Below are 22,107 nucleotides of genomic sequence, written 5' to 3' on the forward strand. Positions count from 1 at the left end.
ATTTCATCTCTAATTTCATCATTTATTTACTTCTGATTAATTTAGTTTTAATTTTCTCTCTCATTTCTATTTTCCTAAGGTGGAAAATTAGACTATTGATTTTATATCTTTTTCTTTTCTTTCTATGCATTTAATACCCTAAGCACTGTTCTCACTGTATCACACAAATATCTATTTTATTTTCACTTAATTCAAAATATTTTAAAATTTCTTTTGAGACATTTTGTTTGACCTATATGTTATCAAAGATTGTGTTTTTAATTTCCAAATATTTGGGAATTTTCCCTCTATTTTTCTTATTTTATTGATTCCTATTTCAATTACATTTTGGTTGAGAGAATGCTATGCATGACTTGTACTTATAAAAATTTGTTAAGGTGTGTTTTATGGCTCAGTACATGTTCAATCTTAGGGAATATTCCATGTGAGCTTGATAAAAATGTGCATTATGCTGTTGTTTGATGAAGCATTTTATAACTGTCAATTAGATCCAGTTGATTTATGGTGATTTCAAGCTTATCTGTAACCTTATTGATTTCCTCCCTGCAGAATCTGTCAGTTACTGACAGAAGGCTGTGAAGTTTCCAACTATCATAATAGATGGAATATTATCTATTCCATCTATTATATTATATATTGTAGTTTATCAGTTTTTGCTTCACAGAGTTTGATGCTGTTGTTAGGTATGTACAGAGCAAGGATTCTTATGTCTTCTTGGATAGTTAGCCCTTTATTATTATATAATGCACACTCTGTATATCCATGACAGTCTGCCTTGCTCTGAAGTTGACTTTGACTGAAATGAATATAGCTACTCCCATTTTGATTAGTGTTAACATCGTGTATCATTCCCCATCATAATACTTTCAATCTATGTGTATCTTTATATTTAAAGTAGGTTTCTTTTAGACAACATAGGTTTTTAAAATCTACTCAGGCAGTCTCCATATTTTAATTAGTCTATTTTTATTTAATTTTTATAACTAGAAAAAAGTGATTCATAAAACAAAATGCCTTGCCTCTTAAAAAGCAATGTCTCTTGTTAAATTGCAACTGATTAGTCATGCTACTGAGTCATATAAACGGGAAATTTATATTTTAGCACAATGTGATATTAAAAAACTAATTTTTATTGTAATCAATTTACATTTGCTTTTATTTGTTAACTACAATTATTTAAACATTGTCCATTTATTTACACATATTTTTGAAGTAATAATTGACAAGAATTTGATCCTTCTTTGGCTACTTCTGTTAGCAAATCAATAAAATGCAAGACTAAATCCTGATACGTGCTGGGGGAGAGATGCTTTATTAAAGAGTTTAAGAAGAAGAAAAACTTTGGGAGGCCGAGACGGGCAGATCACGAGGTCAGGAGATCGAGACCATCCTGGCTAACACGGTGAAACCTCGTCTCTACTAAAAAAATACAAAAAACGAGCCGGGCGAGGTGCCAGGCGCCTGTAGTCCCAGCTACTCGGGAGGCTGAGGCGGGAGAATGGAGTAAACCTGGGAGGCGGAGGTTGCAGTGAGCTGAGATCCGGCCACTGCACTCCAGCCCAGGCGACAGAGTGAGACTCCGTCTCAAAAAAAAAAAAAAAGAAGAAGAAGAAAAATGGTACCAGATTTGAAATGGGACAAATAACTCAAGCGTCATTAAAAAGTTCAGACACACAGGGGAGGCAGGAAGGTTAGTCAGGGCCCATTGATGGCTGCAGAAGTGGTCCCAGTGAGATCTGGCAACTACTTGAACTAAGACTAGTAGTAGAAGTCTATAGAATAAATGGAGAATACAGGTGTTAAGATGATATACTAAACTATAGAATTTGGTGATGGATGAGATGAAGGCTTTCAGAATCGAAAGACTGGGAAAATGCTAAGATTACCTAAGATAGAGAATACAGAAGCAGGAACAGGCTAAATGTGATGATAAATTAGTTCACTATTAGGCATGAGGTGCCATAGTACATCTGGGTAGAAATATCTACTTGGTATTTGAATTAAATGGTCCTAGAGTTCGTGGAGAAATGTAGACTTCAGGCTATATGAGAGCTGTCAGTGCAAAAACAAAAGTTGAATCTGTGAAAGCCTCTAGAATAGAGTCACAGTTAAAAACATTGGAAGTTGTGAAAGCCCATTATAACTGATTAATCATTAGATTTATAGGTTTATAATTTAAAATAAAAGGATAGCCCTGTATTTGCCTACAATTAGACTGAGTTATTTCTAGAAAGCATTTGGCCATTTCTGGCAGCCTTTATATTTTGAAGCAGCCTTTGCTCTGGTGACTAAGAGTTATGTAGTTCAACCACATGAGTTATATTTAGGTAAAATAATTTTTTATGGATAAAAATATTGTACAACATCCAAAACTAGTTCATATTGATATCGAAAAGTACCTGACATTTGATTCATAACAAATTTCCAAAGAAACATATGTTAAAAAAACAGGCTTCCTAGATTATTCAAAATTAGCTCTGGGTTCTCATTAATTTATGGTGTTAACAATCCGTAAACTATTTATTAAACATTTGAAAAACCACCACGTTTAAGATGCTGGGCTAATAGTCTGTGAGATACAAAGATAACTCAAACATAAAATCTGTCCTTACTATATAGATATAGACTAGTATGGGGAAATAAGACGCATACTTAGGTAAGTATACAAGGAGTGGAGAGTTAGAAATCATAGATAATTTTAAAATAAAATAAAGAAAAAATTCCATTTGCAATAGCATTAAAGAGACACAAGATACTTAGGAATAACTTTAACAAAAGAAAGGTGAAACCTATATTCTGAAAACTATAAAATACTGTCAAATTTTATACTACAAGGCTACAGTAACCAAAACAGCATGGTACTGGTACGAAAACAAAGATATAGACCAATGGAACAGAACAGAGTCCTCAGAAATAATACCACACATCTACAGCCATCTGATCTTTGACAAACCCGACAAAAACAAGAAATGGGGAAAGGATTCCCTATTTAATAAATGGTGCTGGGAAAATTGGCTAGCCATAAGTAGAAAGCTGAAACTGGATCTTTTCCTTACTCCTTATATGAAAATTAATTCAAGATGGATTAGAGACTTAAATGTTAGACCTAATACCGTAAAAACCCTAGAAGAAAACCTAGGTAATACCATTCAGGACATAGGCATGGGCAAGGACTTCATGTCTAAAACACCAAAAGCAATGGCAGCAAAAGCAAAAATTGACAAATGGGATCTAATTAAACTAAAGAGCTTCTGCACAGCAAAAGAAACTACCATCAGAGTGAACAGGCAACCCACAGAATGGCAGAAAATTTTTGCAATCTACTCATCAGACAAAGGGCTAATATCCAGAATCTACAAAGAACTCAAACAAATTTACAAGAAAAAAACAAACAACCCCATCAAAAAGTGGGCAAAGGATATGAACAGACATTCCTCAAAAGAAAACATTCATACAGCCAACAGACACATGAAAAAATGCTCATCATCACTGGCCATCAGAGAAATGCAAATCAAAACCACAATGAGATACTGTCTCACACCAGTTAGAATGGCAATCATTAAAAAGTCAGGAAACAACAGGTGTTGGAGAGGATGTGGAGAAATAGGAACACTTTTACACTGTTGGTGGGATTGTAAACTAGTTCAACCATTATGGAAAACAGTATGGCGATTCCTCAAGGATCTAGAACTAGAAGTACCATATGACCCAGCCATCCCATTACTGGGTATATACCCAAAGGATTATAAAGCATGCTGCTATAAAGACACATGCACACGTATGTTTATTGCGGCACTATTCATAATAGCAAAGACTTGCAATCAACCCAAATGTCCATCAGTGACAGACTGGATTAAGAAAATGTGGCACATATACACCATGGAATACTATGCAGCCATTAAAAAGGATGAGTTTGTGTCCTTTGTAGGGACATGGATGCAGCTGGAAACCATCATTCTCAGCAAACTATCGCAAGAACAGAAAACCAAACACCGCATATTCTCACTCATAGGTGGGAACTGAGCAAAGAGACTTGGGAAGGGGAACATCACACACCGGGGCCTATCATGGGGAGGGGGGAGGGGGGAGGGATTGCACTGGGAGTTATACCTGATGTAAATGACGAGTTGATGGGTGCTGATGAGTTGATGGGTGCTGATGAGTTGATGGGTGCAGCACACCAACATGGCACAAGTATACATATGTAACAAACCTGCACGTTATGCACATGTACCCTAGAACTTAAAGTATTATAATAATAAAATAAAATAAAATAAATAAATAAATAAAAGATACAAATAAATGGATAAAAGATTCCATGTTCATGGGCCACAAGCATTTTTAAGCATTATTAAGAAGATGATATTCCTAAATTAATTTATGCATGAAACAAAATCCCTATCAGAATCCCAGCTGACTTCTTTGTAGAAATTTGACAAGCTGATTCTAAAATTTTCACGTGGAATTCCAGGGGAACTGAAATAACCAAAACAATCTCAAGAGAAAAAAAAACAAAAAACAAAAAAAAAAACAAGTAGAAGGATTCATATTTCCTGATTTCAAAGCTTATCCAAAGAAAGAGTAACAAAGACAGTCTGGTACTGACCCAGGACAGATATATAGATAAACAAAATGGAATTGCAGAGTCCAGAAATATCTCTGGTGAAGTGATGTTTGATGAGGATGCCAACATTATTCAAGAGGAAAGACAAGTTATTTCTTCTCCAAGTGTCACCTATTTGTGGCTTTATAGGAAAACTATTTCTGTATAAATTTCACACCAGCCCCTGATCCCTCCCACCTTGGTGCCCAAATTGAACCCTCTGAAATTTTATTATATAGATGTCACTACATAAAAATAAAATTATCTATCAAAAGTAAGAAACTAAGGGAATTATGAATGGAAAGATGTTTTAAACAGATAGGACAATTATAGAGTTATACTTAGGCCAAGCACAGTAACTCATGCCTGTAATACCAGCACTTTGAGAGGCTGAAGCAGGCAGATCACTTGAGATCAGGAGTTTGGGAACAACCTGATCAACATGGCAAAAACCTATCTCTACTAAAACTACAAAAATTAGCTGGGTGTGGTGGCACGTGCCTGTAATCCTAGCTACTTGGTAGGCAGAAGCACAAGAATTGCTTGAACCTGGGAGGTGGAGATTGCAATGAGCTGAGAACACACAATTGCACTCCAGCCTGGGTGATGGAGTGAAACTCTGTCTCTAAATTAATAAATTAAGTTATACTTAATATATTATAATGTACTCTTACCAAATGATGAGAATATCATCAAAATCTAATGGGAGAATGAAAATGGATCTTGAGAGCTGTAAGGAAGAGAATACTCTTAAGCTCCCCACCACTTCTCTACAGTCTGTCATTGCTTCTGTCCATACCACTCACTTGACCATACTTACTAGTATATGGAGTCACATGGTTTAGTAATTGCTCAGAGATATGACATCACTAGAGAGATTTATATTGCATTTAAATTATAAAGCTATTTAATATACTAATCCCTAAAAAAAGGTAGTCAATCCATAAAATAAATATCAGTAATTTCATCAGTATAAAAGATTTTAAGGAAATAAAAACACAAGTGAAAGACAAAACTGATTTCAAAACTAAATACCAAGCTACAGTTATTGAAATTGTCTGGCCCTGGCATAGGGATTATATATCAATGGATTACCATTGAGAGGTCAGAAATAAACCCATACATTTGAGTTCAGTTTATTTTCAACAAGGGTATCAAGACATTCAATGAGGGAAAATATAATTTTCAATATCAGATGCAGGAACTATTGGATAACCACATGAAAAAGAATGAAGTTGGACCCCTACCTCACACCATATACATAAATTAACTCAATATGAATCAAAGACCAACATGTGAGACTGAAACTATAAAGCTCTTAGAATAAAACATACCTGTAAATCTTTGTTGTCTTGGATTAAGCAATAGTTTCTTTGACATGAAAACAAAAACATGAGCACAAAGAGTAAATGAATTGAACTTCATAAAAAGTAAAAATGTCCTTCAAAGGACACTATCAAGAAAATAAAACATAATACAAATGATGGGAGGAAAAATTATAATATCTGATAAAGTTCTAGGATACAGAGCATATAAAGAACTCTTACAAATATAAAACTGAAAAAACAAATAACCCAATTTAAAAGTGGGTGAAAATTTTGAATAAACAATTCTCCAAAAGAAGATATGCAAAATGGCTGATAATAACAGCCAATAATGAAAACATGCTTGACATCATTAGTCATCAAGGAAATGAAAATCATTATCACTATGAGATACTATTTCACACCCACAGAGATAGCTCGAATAAAAAAGTTAGATGACAACAAGTTTTGCTGAGAATGTAGAGAAATCAGAGCCTTAACAAACTGCTGGTAGAAATGCAAATGGTGCAGCCTCTTTAGAAACAGTTTGCAGTTCCTCAAAAAGTTTAACAGAGTGACCATATAATCCAACAATTTGACTACTAGGAACATTCTAAGAGAATTGCATAAAAACTTGCATAGTCAAAGAATGGGAAACCCAAATGTCCAAAAATTGATGAATGAATAAACAAAATGTGGCATATCCATACAACAGAATTTTATTGATCCGTGAAGAGAAATGAAATACCAACTCCTGTTATCATATGGATTAATCTTAAAAACATTATGCTAAGGCAAACAAGATCAATACAAAAAGTTGCATATCATCCATATGAATTATATACAAGACTTATATGAAATGTCCAGAATAGGTAAATTCCTAGAGACAGAAAGCAGAATGCAGAATAGTGGCTGCCAGAGGCTGGTGATGGGGAATAAAGAGTTACTGCTAACAGGTAGAATATTTCTTTTGGCAATGATGAAAATATTCTAGAATTAGATAGTGATAATGATTGCATAATTTATTGCAGGCATACCTCAGAGATACTGTGGGTTTGGTTCCACTGCAGCAAAGCAAGTATCACAATAAAGTGAGTCACACAATGTTGTTTGGTTTCCCAGCATATAAAAGTTATGTTTATATTATACTGTAGTCTATTATGTGTACAATAGCCTTATGTCTAAAATAACAATGTATATATCTTAATTTAAAAGGACTTTTTTGCTGAAAAATGCTAACAATCATCTGAGACTTCAGGATATTGTAAACTTTTTTGCTGGTAGAGGGTCTTGCTTCAACATTAGTGGATGCTGACTGATGAGAGTGGTGGTTGCTGAAGGTTGGGTGGCTGTAGTAATTTTTAAAATAAGGCAACAATGCAGTTTGCCACATAGATTAACTCTTTCTTTCACAAAAGATTCTTCTGTAGCATGTGATACTGTTAGAAAGCATTTTATCCACAGTAGAACTTCTTTTAAAATTAGAGGCAATCCTCTCAAATCCTTCCATTGCTTTAACTAATTTTGTGTAATATTCTAAATGTTTTCTTGTCATTTCAGCAATGTTCACAGCATCTTTACTCAAAGTAAAATTATTTCAAGAAACCACTTTCTTTGCTCATACTTGAGAAGCAGCCCCTCATCCATTCCAGTTTTATCCTGAGATTTCAGCATTTCAGTCACATCTTCAGGCTCCACTTCTAATTCTAATTCTCTTGCTATTTCCACCATATCTGCATTTGTTCTCTCTATTGAAGTCTTGAACCCCTCAAAGTCATCTATGAGAGTTGGAATCAACTTCTTCCAAACTCCTATTAATGTGGATATTTTGACCTCCTCCCATGAATCACAAATGCTTTTAAGGGCATCTATTACAGAACAATGAATCCTGTTTACAAGGTTTCAATTCTTTGCTCAGATCCATTAGATGAATCATTATCTCTGGCAGCCATAGCCTTACAAAATATATATCTTAAATAACAAGACTTGAAAGTTGAAATTACTCTTTGATTTACAGGCTGAAAAACAGATGTTATATTAGCAGTTATGAAAACATTAATATCCATCAATACTCTTGGGTGACCAATTTTGTACTGTCAACGAGCAGTAATATTTTGCTGAAACTTAAAGTCACCAGTTGCATTTCTCCCTAACAAGAGAGTCAGTTTGTCCTCTTAAGCTTTGAAGCCAGGCATTGACTTCTCTTCTTTAGCTATGAAAGTTCTAGATGTCACCTATTTCCAGTAGAAGGATGTTTCATCTACATTGAAGTCTGTTGTTTAGTGTAGCCACTTTTACCAATTATCTTAGCTAGACCTTCTGGATAACTTGCTGAAACTTCTACACAGGCCAAAATTGCTTCTTTACTACTTCCAGAGCACCATTTACATTTTTTTGTTTCTGAGTTTGGTTTACAACCAGTCTATTTGTTAGATGATAAGCAGACATCTAACAAACAGGTAGTCACTCTTCCTACTTTTAAAACTGTAACTTGCATTATACACCACCAACCTTTAACCCTCACCAAAATGTAAGCTTCTTAAAAGAAGGATCTGTACTTGGTCCATCATTGTATTCACACCCAAACCCAACATCACCCACATAAATGGGTTTTTCATAGTAACTTGTACATATCAGGCCCTAAATAAATGTTTGCGGAACGAATAAACTATCACAGAGATTGTACTTGGGAGGTAGGAGAGTTGGGTAGAGAGCATAGACAAAGATTCTGGCTCAGTCACTTGTAAACTGGGTAACCCTGGGCCTCAGATTCTTCTGTTTTGAAACAGAGGTAGTAAGAGTGCCTTTCTCAGGGGGTGTTGTAAGGATTAAATTAGTTAACACGTGGAAAGCACTAAGAACATAACAAGCACTTCATAACTATTACCATTGTGGTCTCCCCAAAACTTAAACACAGTAATGTCTGCAAAGCATCTAGTCCACACTGAGTGAATGAGTAACTAAATCTGCTCTACCAGTCATGTTGATATTAATAATTCGCTGAGACTTTCTCCTTACCTCAAATTTATCCTCTTCTATGTATAGAAAACATTCTTAAAGTTACTATGGAACTACTAAGTTGGACTGACTAGCTGTGTTCTTTTCCATGTCTTGTGAATTAACCTCCTTAAGAAGAGTAGCCATGTTTTGTTTTTTGAAAATAGTATTATTATTGGTGCTGACGTACTTGTTCTTGTTTTGTATGTTAATGAGATTAGCTCCTCTATATTCTCCCACCAAAAAAATGTGCCATGAGTCTATTTGATGAAACTCTCCTTTTATGGAATTTTAATGGCATATTCTTTTGAAGTTTTATACACATATAGTTGTCTATAAATGTTGAACTAGCACTAGTTTGTTCTCTGCCCAGATAATAAAATTAAATGAGAAATATTATCTTGACTCAAAAGATTAATTTAGTAGCATCATCTAATGCAATGTCCAAATTAGCAAGAAATCTAAATTAACATTTACTATGCCCTATTTTTTTTTCTTGTCAAAATCAGGCAAAATCAGGGACCTCTGGATTACAATGTACAGTGTAGTGCAGTATCTCTTTTTTGTTTCCATATTCCTACAAGAGGTATAACACTAAATTCCTCAAGGCATCATGCCACTTCAGTATGAGTATGTAGAAGAGACAGTGGAGTAAAAGGGGGGACAGATTAGACAATTTCTCCTATCTTATGAACATTTGAGGGAGTTTTCCTTTGCTATTCAGAGTTTCAATCCAATTGAAAAAAGACTAATTATATGTTAAAACAATACATCAATCACATTGTATTGATACAACTCTGAAACCTTGGAAAAAATTAACTCTTGCAGATGACATGGTTGTCTATGTAGAAAATTCCTGAAGAAGTCAAATTGTCCCTGTTTGCAGATGACATGATTGTATATTTAGAAAACCCCATTGTCTCAGCCCAAAATCTCCTTAAGCTGATAAGAAACTTCAGCAAAGTCTCAGGATACAAAATTAATGTGCAAAAATCACAAGCATTCTTATACACCAGTAACAGACAAACAGAGAGCCAAATCAGGAATGAACTTCCATTCACAATTGCTTCAAAGAGAATCAAATACCTAGGAATCCAACTTACAAGGGATGTAAAGGACTTCTTCAAGGAGAACTACAAACCACTGCTCAGTGAAATAAAAGAGGACACACACAAATGGAAGAACATACCATGCTCATGGATAGGAAGAATCAATATCGTGAAAATGGCCATACTGCCCAAGGTAATTTATAGATTCAATGCCATCCCCATCAAGCTACCAATGAGTTTCTTCACAGAATTGGAAAAAACGGCTTTAAAGTTCATATGGAACCAAAAAAGAGGCCACATTTCCAAGACAATCCTAAGCCAAAAGAACAAAGCTAGAGGCATCACGCTACCTGACTTCAAACTATACTACAAGGCTACAGTAACCAAAACAGCATGGTACTGGTTCCAAAACAGAGATATAGACCAATGGAACAGAACAGAGTCCTCAGAAATAATACTACACATCTACAGCCATCTGATCTTTGACAAACCCGACAAAAACAAGATATGGGGAAAGGATTCCCTATTTAATAAATGGTGCTGGGAAAATTGGCCAGCTATAAGTAGAAAGCTGAAACTGGATCCTTTTCTTACTCCTTATACGAAAATTAATTCAAGATGGATTAGAGACTTAAATGTTAGACCTAACACCATAAAAACCCTAGAAGAAAACCTAGGTAATACCATTCAGGACATAGGCATGGGCAAAGACTTCATGTCTAAAACACCAAAAGCAATGGTAACAAAAGCAAAAATTGACAAATGGGATCTAATTAAACTAAAGAGCTTCTGTACAGCAAAAGAAACTACCATCAGAGTGAACAGGCAACCTACAGAATGGGAGAAAATTTTTGCCATCTACTTATCAGACAAAGGGCTAATATCCAGAACCTACAAAGAACTCAAACAAATATACAAGAAAAAAACAAACAACCCCATCAAAAAGTGGGCAAAGGATATGAACAGACATTCCTCAAAAGAAGACATTCATACAGCCAACAGACACATGAAAAAATGCTCATCATCACTGGCCATCAGAGAAATGCAAATCAAAACCACAATGAGATACCATCTCACACCAGTTAGAATGGCAATCATTAAAAAGTCGGGAAACAACAGGTGCTGAAGAGGATGTGGAGAAATAGGAACACTTTTACACTGTTGGTGGGATTGTGAACTAGTTCAACCATTATGGAAAACAGTATGGCAATTTCTCAAGGATCTAGAGCTAGAAGTACCATATGACCCAGCCATCCCATTACTGGGTATATACCCAAAGGATTATAAAGCATGCTGCATAAAGACACATGCACATGTATGTTTATTGTGGCACTATTCACAATAGCAAAGACTTGGAATCAACCCAAATGTCCATCAGTGACAGAGTGGATTAAGAAAATGTGGCACACATACACCATGGAATACTATGCAGCCATAAAAAAGGATGAGTTTGTGTCCTTTGTAGGGACATGGATGCAGCTGGAAACCATCATTCTCAGCAAACTATCGCAAGAACAGAAAACCAAACACTGCATGTTCTCACTCATAGGTGGGAGCTGAGCAATGAGATCACTTGGACTCAGGAAGGGGAACATCACACACCAGGGCCTATCATGGGGAGGGGGGAGGGGGGAGGGGGGAGGGATTGCACTGGGAGTTATACCTGATGTAAATGACGAGTTGATGGGTGCTGATGAGTTGATGGGTGCAGCACACCAACATGGCACAAGTATACATATGTAACAAACCTGCACGTTATGCACATGTACCCTGGAACTTAAAGTATAATAAAAAATAAAACAAAAGAAAAAAAGAAAATTCCTAGTAATCAATAACAGACTTCTAGAACAAACAAGTGATTATAGTAAGGTTGCAGGACGTAGGTTAATATACGAAAATCAATTGCTTTCCTATGTACCAGGAATAAACACCTAAAATTTGAAATTAGAAACACACCATTTACAATAGCACTAAAATATGAAATACTTAGGTATAAATCTAATAAAATATTTTCAGGATTTGTATGATGAAAAGAACAAAGCTCTGATGAAAGTTTGCATTTTCAATCACATCTTCTTTTGCAGAGTTTTACACACATATAATTATTTACAAATGTTGCCAAATACTCATTTGTTCTCTGTCCAGATAATAAAATTAGATGATGAAAAAAATTTAAAAAGAGATAGTGCATGATAATGGCTAAGAAGACTCAATATTGTTAAGATTTCAGTAAAGATGTGAGTTTAGACACCTCAGTAAAGCAGATATACAAATGGCAATAAGTATCTGAAAAGATGGTCAACATTGTATGTCATTATGGAATGGAAAATTAAAACAACACTGAGATACTATGGCAAGCCTATTACAATGGTTAAAATCTGAAACACTGACAATACCAAACGCTGGCAAAGATGGACGTCATTAGGATCTCATTCATTGCTGGTAAGGATGCAAAATGGCACAGCCACTTTGGAAGAAAGTTTGGCAGTTTTGTACAAAGCTAAACACAGTCTTACCATATGATCCAGCAGTCATGTTTGTAGGTATTTACCTGAGTTGGAAACTTATGTCTACAAAAAACCCTGCATGTATATGTTTATAGAAGTTTTATTCATAATTTCCAAATATTGGAAGCAACTGAGACACATTTTTCAATCAGTGAAAAAATAAACAAGTTGTGGTATAGTCACTCAATAGACTGTTATCCAGCAATAAGAAAAAATGAAATATCAAGCCACAAAAATGTATGGGGGATGCTTTGATTCACATTGCTAAGTGAAAGAATCCAGTCTAAAGAGGCCACATACAGACCGCATGATTCTAACTACATGACATTCTAAAGAAGGCAAAACTACAGAGATATAAACAAATCAGTGGTTACTAGGCATTCAGGGGTAAAAAGGGAAGGATGAGTTGGTGGATAGATTTTTACCATATGATTTGTATGATATGTAATCACAGATACGTGATGTTATACATTTATCAAAACCCATAAAACTATAAAACATAAAGAATGAACCCTAATGTTAAATATGCACTTATGTAATGTATTAATGCTGGCTCATCAATTGTAATAAATGTACCATACTGATGTAAGATAAGGGAAAGAGTGCAGAGGGAGAGAGAGCCTATGGGAATTTTCTGTTTTCTGTTCAAATTTTCTAGAAACCTAAGCTGGCTCTAAGGTATAAAATATATTAATTAGAAAAGCTTTACCCATCAAAAACAGACAATTTAACTCACAACAAATTATTGATTACACATAGATATAAAATACACACATATAAATAACTATGCATCTACATATACACATCCAAATAAAACACATCTATTCACCATAAGTTTTAAATATTTACTCTGTTATTTTCCCTCTCTTAATGTAAGGCTTCTACAGGGACTAACATGGTAAAGGAGAGGTGAGGAAATTTAGGCAGTGATACTGAATTATGCTTTCAAGAAATTTACTAGTGAATAGGACCGAAATGAATAGTCGTGAGAATCTTAGAGTCTAGAAAAGAATTATTTTTAAGCTACATAATTATGTCAGCTATAAAAATATGCAGTTAGTAGCTCATTAAATTTTATTCTGTAGTTATTTCACTTTCTTGTCAAGAAAGATGAATACTTGATATAAAACTACATACCAAAAAAAAGTTCAAATTTTCCCAATGCATGAAAATGTGAGTAAAACAAAATAAGCACATACCAATAATTGATCGATGCTGACCATTAGAACACTCTCATATTGTTTGCCATCTTTACCTTCAATATCACAATCAGATGATGCTACTGGCAACAGAACAAGGATCAGGGGAGGAAGTCCAAAGATATACCTAAAAGAAACTAAATTCAACAGTAAATAAAAATGTGCTAAATGTTATATCATATTGCATTTGATTGTGGGGTTTCAATGGACTGGACCACTTATTTCTAATAATTTTAAAAATAATCTTGGTTTGGAGATACTACAGGAAGAACCCCAAAAGTTGAACTTATGTAACAACCAAAGTGGAACAGTGTTTTGGAGTGTAGCGTCCTTTCACTTTTTTATTTTGCAATTACTCTTTAGGAAAGTGTAAAACAAGGGTGATGAAATCAGAGACTGCTTCTGAAAAGCACTCAAGGGTGTTAATCAATTTGAATTTATGTTGAACATCCCCATAAGAAAAGGCTACATTTCAAAGAGTTACATATTGTTGAAATTTTATGATGTACTGCACGTAATTGTATATTTTTGTAAAACTTGATGGTAGTTTGTATGTCTATTTGATATTGCAGGCAACACTGTGGGAGGGATTGCACTGTAACTACTGTAACTGCACTCTTTCTTTTTAATAATGAACCCTGAAGGGTTTACATTCCCAAAAGTCTTACAAAGTTTATGTTTGTATTTTGGGACTCCTCTCTTATCCTTTCACTATCTTCTGTCTCTGAATCCCCAGAGACTCAGATTCCTTTCAAACACAGTGCTGTCCAGCTTCTTGTCATGTTAGAAAAACTCAATAAATAAATTCACATCCTCAGATAGAAACCAATTATTTCTACCTGTTTTTGATAACTCTTCCCAATTAGGAGCAATTGTCTCATCAAAAGGACTGAAATAAATGGTATTATTTCAGGCAGAAACATAGAAAGCCAGTGGTTCCCACAAACATTAAAATCTGATCATACAGGAACCTATTTCTTCATAAACCTGCCATACTGTTTTATTTATATCTTTTTGTAAACTCTGAGGCGTATTGATGATATATTTCCTGGGAATTTCCCAAATGAACTTTAATTGTACTCAAATGCAAGACATTTCACTTGTGTGCCTTCTCCGATTACGAGCACAAGCAACACTCCTTCAAACCCAAGGAACTAATATTGTGACAGCCTGAAGACTGTTAGGGATATCACAAAGTTTCCAGTATCACTGTCATCTATTATATCATGATCTGTCATATTAAACAATCAATAACACCTCCCAATAAATCAAATGACAAATGTTATTGCAAATAGAGAACATTGTCTGGGCAGCAGTTATGAAAACAAACAAAAATCTAACTTCTCATCTGCATATGTGACAAGAAAATAAGAGAAACAAAAATCCAATAATTTTATTTATACAAATCTATTCATAACTCTGCCACTAAGTGCCTATATGCATGATGAGCATGAATTAACTCAGGAGACAGATAATGATGATGATGCTAGTTACCTTTAATTGAGTACCTGCCATGTGTCGGGAACTTTATATATAAAATCCCTAATACATATATATGTATATATGGGTGCGTGTATGTGTGTGTGCGTGTGTGTGTGTGTGTGTGTGTCTATATATATATATATAATTTGTAAATTTCCAAAAAGATCTGCAAGTTAGTCTTTCTGTAACACATGCATAGTAGGTGCCAGGTATGGATGCTAACCTGAATTTGTTGCTTTACCAGGATTTGATTAACAATGGCCATAATCTATTGATAACATGTAATCACATTTGTCTTCTGAATGAAGTTTCGCCTCTCTCTTCTACTCCTGTTCCTTCATCCTAAAGCTCCTCAGTGATTGATTGCTAATTTAAAAAAATAGTTTGGCAATTAAAAATGTACACTCAGATTTAAGGGGGACCAGAGCAGATTTCTTAATAATACATATGTAATATACTGTACAGTGGTGAAGTCTGTGTATCTATCATTTGAATAGTGAACATTGTACCCAATGGGTAATTTTGTAATCCTTATCCTCCTCCTGCTCTCCCACCTTTCCGAGTCTCCAATGCCTATTATTCCACTCTGTATGTCCATTTGTACCACTGTTTAGCTCCCAGTTATAAGTAAGAACATGCAGTATTTGGCTTTCTGAGTCATTTCACTTAGATAATGGCCTCGAGTTTCATCCATTTTGATGCAAAAGACATGATTTAACTCTTATGGCTGAGTACTATTCCATGGTATACATGTACCACATTTTCTTTTTTTTCTCCTCTTTTTGAGACAGGGTCTCACTCTGCTGCCCAGGCTGGAGTGCAGTGGCATGATCATAGCTCACCAAAGTCTCAAATTCCTGGGTTCAAGAGATCCTCCTACCTCAGCATTTTGAGTAACTAGGACAACAAGTGTGCTCCACCATGCCCAGCTAATTTTTAAAAATTTGTTTTTAGAGGATGGCTCTTACTCTTTTGCCCAGGCTGGTCTTGAACTCCTGGGCTCAAGCAATCTTCCAGCCTTGGCCTTCTTGAGTGTCAGAATTACAAGCATAAGCCACCATGCCTGGCCATACCGCATTTTCTTTATCCAATCCTCTGTTGATGGACATTTGGATGATCAATTGCTAGTTATTCATCAGATTCTGACCTTATAATCAGATTTGTATAGATTGTATGGAATCATACTTTTATTTTCTCTGTCATCTTACAGGTGTCCAAAAGATATACTTCAGGAGGAGTAGATGACAGGGGAAAAATTATATAACATATAACTTGAAATGAGCTTAAAGGAGAATATAATAAAATGATTAAATGCTAGAGTGAAAGCGATACTTTTACCATTATCATAAATATTATTTCAAAGGTCCAGCTTTTGTTTTAATACATGAGGTTGTTTTACTTTCTATGAGTACTAGCTGTCTTCTTCACCACAATTTTCTGTAGTCAAGTGCTCCCCACATTTAAATCAACCTATTTATTGACTGGATAGCATTTTGTCCACTCTTTCCAATGATGGTTGTTGGAAAATTCAGTCTTTTTGTGTATTACATATACTTTCTCAATTTTGAAACATAATTTGTCTTGCCTGTTAAGAGTGTTTTCTGTTGCCATTGTTGTCATTGAATAATTAGTCCCAGACAGACTGTGGCAATGTTAAAAGCACAGAGGTTTTGGAATATAGACATTTGAGACTTTTGACTTGCCAAGACAATGGTTTGTGTGACTGTGTAAATGAACAGCATCTCTTAAAATCACTTACCTGATTTCTAAAATGAAAACTTTAGACTAAATGATCTTTTTCATCTCGCAGACACCTTATTCTAAGAATCTACCTGGCCATCTAAATGCAGAAACTCTTTAGATCTGAAATTGCCTCAGGGACAATGCTGCAAACATACCTAGGGCCTTGGACCCACATCTCATAGGTCCCCAGCTCTCCCATTAATGATGTAGCTTGGTAGTTTGGTCTGTAATTGAAGACCTTTCTCCTACATCACATAGAGAGTAACATATTAAGATTGGCTGGTTTGAGAGTGCTTTGGACATTGTTGTCACACCCACTCCCCACCATCCTGAACTTTTATTTAGGTTACCAAAAAGATAAACCATAAGAACAATGCAAGGCAAGAGTGGGCTTGTGGGATTGCCCTTACTTCCCCTGAAGAGGCTGAAATTGGAGAATTTGTTTTCAGTAGGGAATTTGGTTAAACCAGAATGAGGTCTGTCTAAAAATTCTTGTTGGTTTTTAATGTAAGCCAAATAATACATTCAATCCTCAGATGCTTAAGTTATGGGGGTAAAAGTGAACATAAATAATTTTCTACAATCCATCAACTCCAGTATTTATCAGTCTTTAAAACCAGTTTTTACTGAATGTCCATTGCCTAGACCTATTTTCACCGATAATTTGATTCCATAACCACTTCATGAGGAAGTAGGTAAGTACTACAAGTTATTCAAATTTATAGATGGAGAATCTGGGGCACAAAAACAGTTATGTAGGAAAACTCCAGGCAGGGCATGGTGGCTCACGCCTGTAATCCCAGCACTTTGGGAGGCCGAGGCGGGCGGATCACGAGGTCAGGAGATGGAAACCACCCTGGCTAACACGGTGAAACCCCATCGCTACTAAAAGCAAAAAATTAGCCGGGCGTGGTGGCGGGCACCTATAGTCCCAGCTACTGGGAAGGCTGAGGGCTGAGCAGGAGAATGGCGTGAACCCGGGAGGCGGAGCTTGCAGTGAGCGGAGATTGCGCCACTGCACTCCAGCCTGGGTGACAGAGCCAGGCCCAGTCTCAAAAAAAAAAAAAAAAAGAAGAAAAGAAAAAGAAAGAAAACTCCTTTTCTCTCTCTCTCCTTCCTTCCTTCCTTCCTTCCTTCCTTCCTTCCTTCCTTCCTTCCTTCCTTCCTTCCTTCCTTCCTTCTTTCTTTCTTTCTTTCTTCTTTCTTTCTTTCTTTTTTCTTTCTTTCTTTCTTTCTTTTGATGGAGTCTCATTCTGTCACCTAGGCTGGAGTGTAATGGTGCGATCTCGGCTCACTGCAACCTCAGCTTCCCAGGTTCCAGTGATTCTCCTGCCTCAGCCCCCTGAGTAGCTGGGATTATAGGCGCTAGCCACAACGCCTGGCTAATTTTTTTTTGTATTTTTAGTAGAGACAAGGTTTCACCATGTTGGCCAGCCTGGTCTCCAACTCCTGACCTAAGGTGATCTGCCCACCTCAGCCTCCCCAACTGTTGGGATCACAGGCTTGAGCCACCACGCCTGGCTGGAAAATTCCTGTATATAATAGATATGGAATTCAAATCCAAGTCTGTCACGTTGAAGAGTCTAGAACCTCAGCTTTTAGGCACTGAACTACATTGCTTTCTTAAAAAATAACCATATATGTGTAGTCAAGGGGATTGTACAAAAACCTATCTTCTTGTGCATGAACCTCACTAGGGTACTTCCTGGCCAAACTGTGATACTGCATCATATGCTCTTATTTCAGAAAAACACTAAATATTTGTTCTTATTACAGTAGGTTATGTGTCAGGGTTAAAAGCAGAAAAAAAGTCACATACATGAGTGTGAATATGACATGTAAGTTCGTTCTATGAAATGGCCTTTTCCATGTTTTTAAAAAATATTCAAACACTAATGGGATGCAGTTTGTAATTCTACTTTATACCTGTTCAGGGTTTCTAATGTTAGTTCTCTATTATTAGTTTTTGAGACAGGGCATCACTCTGTTGCCTAGGCTGGAGTATAGTTGTAAGGTCATGGCTCACGGCAGCCTTGACTTCCAGGTTCAAGCAATCCTCCTGCCTCAGCCTCCCGAGTAGAGTCTGTTTTTATTGCTATTCAACTTTTTCGTCCTCAAATATGATGAAATTACCCTAACCAGATAACCACATAGTAGATCCTCAACTACTTCAACTCTCAAAAGAAATGGCAAAAACAAAGGGTAAAGAGTAACCTTACGTGCACTCTTGATGGAACAAACTTTTAGTGAAATCTCTTGAAACAAACTGCAGGAAGCCATGCATTATAATCATTATTATTAGAAATTTAATATTTTGTCTGCTAATGAAAACTTATAACCCATAATTCATATAGCTGTACTTCAGAAACTAAAGACTCTTTCTGAAAAATGCACACGCTAGCTTCCTTTTCTCGGTTTACCTTTCTACTTTAGAGCAGAGGTGTTGCAAGGATTAGAACCAAAGGTGACCCAGAAAGAAGAAACTGCAGGAGAACTATGGGCATTGCAAGGAAAATAGGGTTGTGCTCAATTTTTAGTTTTACATTAAGCTCCCGGAGGACACTCCTTAGAAGTCTTCCATAATTATGTCGGCTATTCTTTCCGCTATCCCTATCTGTGTTTTGTTACTGAGCTGGTACTCCTTGGTTGTGTCAGTTCTTGATTCTTTACTCACGGGAGTGGAAAGAAGTCATGATCTGATGGAGTAGCCATCAAAAGAAAGAGCAGTCAGTTTCCTATTCCTGCACGCACCCCCCCCACCCCCAGCTGTCTTCTTGCTTGAGGAAGTAGTTACTGTAAAGCATTCCAATTTCCCTAAGCAGATCTTTTCCCCTCACATCCCTTTTCCCTCTTTTTTTATTCCAGTAACTGTTTTGGCTCTTTCATTGGTCATACATGACTGCCATCCGAATCCAACCCTCCTGAATTCTGTCCCTGTCCATTCTAAATCCTTATTCTGCACAAATAAGACATACTAGGTCTCAACACTGGCCTAGAAGTCAGAGTCATGCCTATTTCATTCTGCCTCCATCAAGAAACGCCCGTAGGAAAAAAAAAATAACAATAACAACAACAACAACAACAACAAAATAGAAGCTGGCCTTGTCTCAGCGCCAGCCCCAGGACTGGTTTCCCAGCAATAGGCGCAAGGTACAGCCCTTGTCGGAAACTCCCAGCCTCACTCAGGGGGAAAAATGGGGTTTTCCGGAGACCTGTTTCCCTAGGGTTTAAAAGCGCGTCGCGTGGGAGCTTCGCTTTCACTTCTCTAGGGAGTTCTGAGCTGCAAGAGCCCAGCTACTTGTCGAACCCGGGTCGTCTGCGTGAGTAACTTGGAGCGTCCAGGAGCACGGGAAGGGCGCCAGACAGAGAGCATTTGGCTGCCTCTGAGACCGGCTGTAGGCTGCCACCGCTGAGCGGCGCGGAGGCTACAGCGTTCCGTCTCCGGACAGAAAGCAGGCGTCGGGGACTGCTACTCGCAGCCTGCCAGGGGCAGCAGCAGCCCCAGGTTCAAGTGACTATGGGCCAGGATACTCAAGCGCAGCTGGCGGCCGCCCGTGGGAGAGCCAGTGCTCTCCGCAGGTCCAAAGTGCAAGGCCAGGTTATTCCCGGACTTGCCTAGGCGCAGGGGCCCCCAGCGCGTCCCGGATTGCCCCGGCGCGCCTGGCGCGCGAACTTGTGCGCAAGGGAGAAGAGTGCTTACCATGGAACATGGTCTGCGGGAGGTGGGCGTAGTCATGATGACCGCAACTGGAGCAGGAGCAAGCTCTCACCGCCCATAGTCACTCCCAGGACCCTGGTCTTCCGCGGAGTTGCCGAGTCTGCGTTGGGCAGGGTGATCTCTGAAGCTGGTTCCTCTTACCCACGCCGCGCCTGCTGTTTCATCCATCCCAGGGGGGGCGGCACACACCACGGCCTGGTTCTGCGCTTTGCCTTTTCCATAACTTCCGTAGGATCTGCCAGCAATGTACTTTCAGTTTCTACTTTGCGCTTGGTCTGCAGGTTCGATTTTTGGGATAATTAGCACGGAACCTTCATTATCCCCTCTCTCCTGGGCACCTGCTTCCCGCGCACCTGGACGAGGACCAGAGGAGGGCGCGAATTTCCGAATCACCTCAGGAGAAATCAACTGGCCTGAATCAAAGCAATTCTGGGTAAAAGACTTTCCAGATGACCTCTCAACGCCTTGGCAACGCTTGGCAACTGGGAGCTAAAACCGTGAGTTGTTAATATGTGCACGGAAGCCACAAGTGTGCAAGACGCAAGCTGGGTTATTGGAAGCGGACGACACCAAGGAGGCGTTGACGCGGATGTGGTGGACGTTGCCAAGTTGTCTCTTAAAAAGAGGAAGTGAAGAATGATTAAGAGGGTCACGCCCTCTACCACTCCAACCTCTCTAATCAGTCTCTTTCTGTTCTGTCTACTGTACATGCACCTGCTCAGGTGAGACCTCAAGGAAAAATAATCCTGTGGGTCCACCTAATCTGGTAAGTGTTACATTTGGAAAATCAAACCCCAAATTAAATAGAAGACGTGGAAACTGACAATAACATTTGACTATGACTTCCACGTGCACATTTATCTGAATTGGTTAATAAATCAAACTAACCATCTTGAATGTGTGCCACTGAAATGTTAACTTTTTCCTGGGCTTGAATTATGTAGCTTATTTGCTACATTAGTTTGGTTTCTGCTATTCTGCAGAAACCCTGCTTAAATAAAGGTGGATAATGTAAACCAGTAACAACAGCGATAATAATAACAACTATCATTTATCTAGCATTTGCTCTCTGTTAGTGTTGGGCTAAGTATTTTATGTATATCATCTCTGGTAAAACTTTGTGTGAGGCAGACCATTTTCTTATCTGCACTTTACAGATGTGGGGACTGAGACTTCCTTAAGTAACTTTCGAAAGTTCACTTAGCTAACTGAGCTTAGACACAGACTTGCTGCATTTGGGCTGTAGAAACTCCTGCTTGGAACTCCTGTGAATAAAGTAATAATGTGCACACTGATGCCGGGAGGGAGACGACAGGACGTGTGTGGCTTTGCCCCAGTGTGGGGACTTCAGGAACGGTTCCAGGAGTTTGTGACTTCTAAATTGACACTTGAAGAGGAATGAACTTGGGGCTGATAAGGAGTATGTCACATTCTATCATAGTGTGAACAAGGAAGAGGAAAAGAGGAGGGAAGGAGAAAGGAAAAAAAAAAAAAAAGAATGGCAA

The 22,107-nt window shown here is 37.4% G+C and overlaps 1 protein-coding gene and 1 long non-coding RNA gene across 3 annotated transcripts in view; one reads left to right on the top strand and one right to left on the bottom strand.

Annotated features, from left to right (window-relative positions):
* IL7 (interleukin 7) overlaps positions 1-21,195 on the bottom strand; it is a 66,342-nt gene extending 45,147 nt beyond the window's left edge. For both annotated transcript variants that reach the window (XM_033203408.1, XM_033203407.1), the window contains exons 1-2: positions 20,585-21,195; positions 13,660-13,796 (exon numbers count right to left, since the gene is read on the bottom strand). In XM_033203408.1, coding sequence (XP_033059299.1) covers positions 13,660-13,796; positions 20,585-20,594 — 147 coding nt within the window. In that variant the 5' untranslated portion in view covers positions 20,595-21,195. The remainder of the gene's footprint in view (positions 1-13,659; positions 13,797-20,584) is intronic.
* The window catches only part of LOC117079494, a 66,206-nt gene that overhangs the window by 37,545 nt on the left and 6,554 nt on the right, over positions 1-22,107 (top strand). Inside the window, exon 2 of the long non-coding RNA XR_004435475.1 lies at positions 19,750-21,368. This is a non-coding gene — a long non-coding RNA (uncharacterized LOC117079494). The remainder of the gene's footprint in view (positions 1-19,749; positions 21,369-22,107) is intronic.

The sequence above is a fragment of the Trachypithecus francoisi genome, unplaced genomic scaffold (genome assembly GCF_009764315.1).
Source record: "Trachypithecus francoisi isolate TF-2019V2 unplaced genomic scaffold, Tfra_2.0 Lachesis_group7, whole genome shotgun sequence".
In the NCBI taxonomy this organism is placed as follows: Eukaryota; Metazoa; Chordata; class Mammalia; order Primates; family Cercopithecidae; genus Trachypithecus; species Trachypithecus francoisi.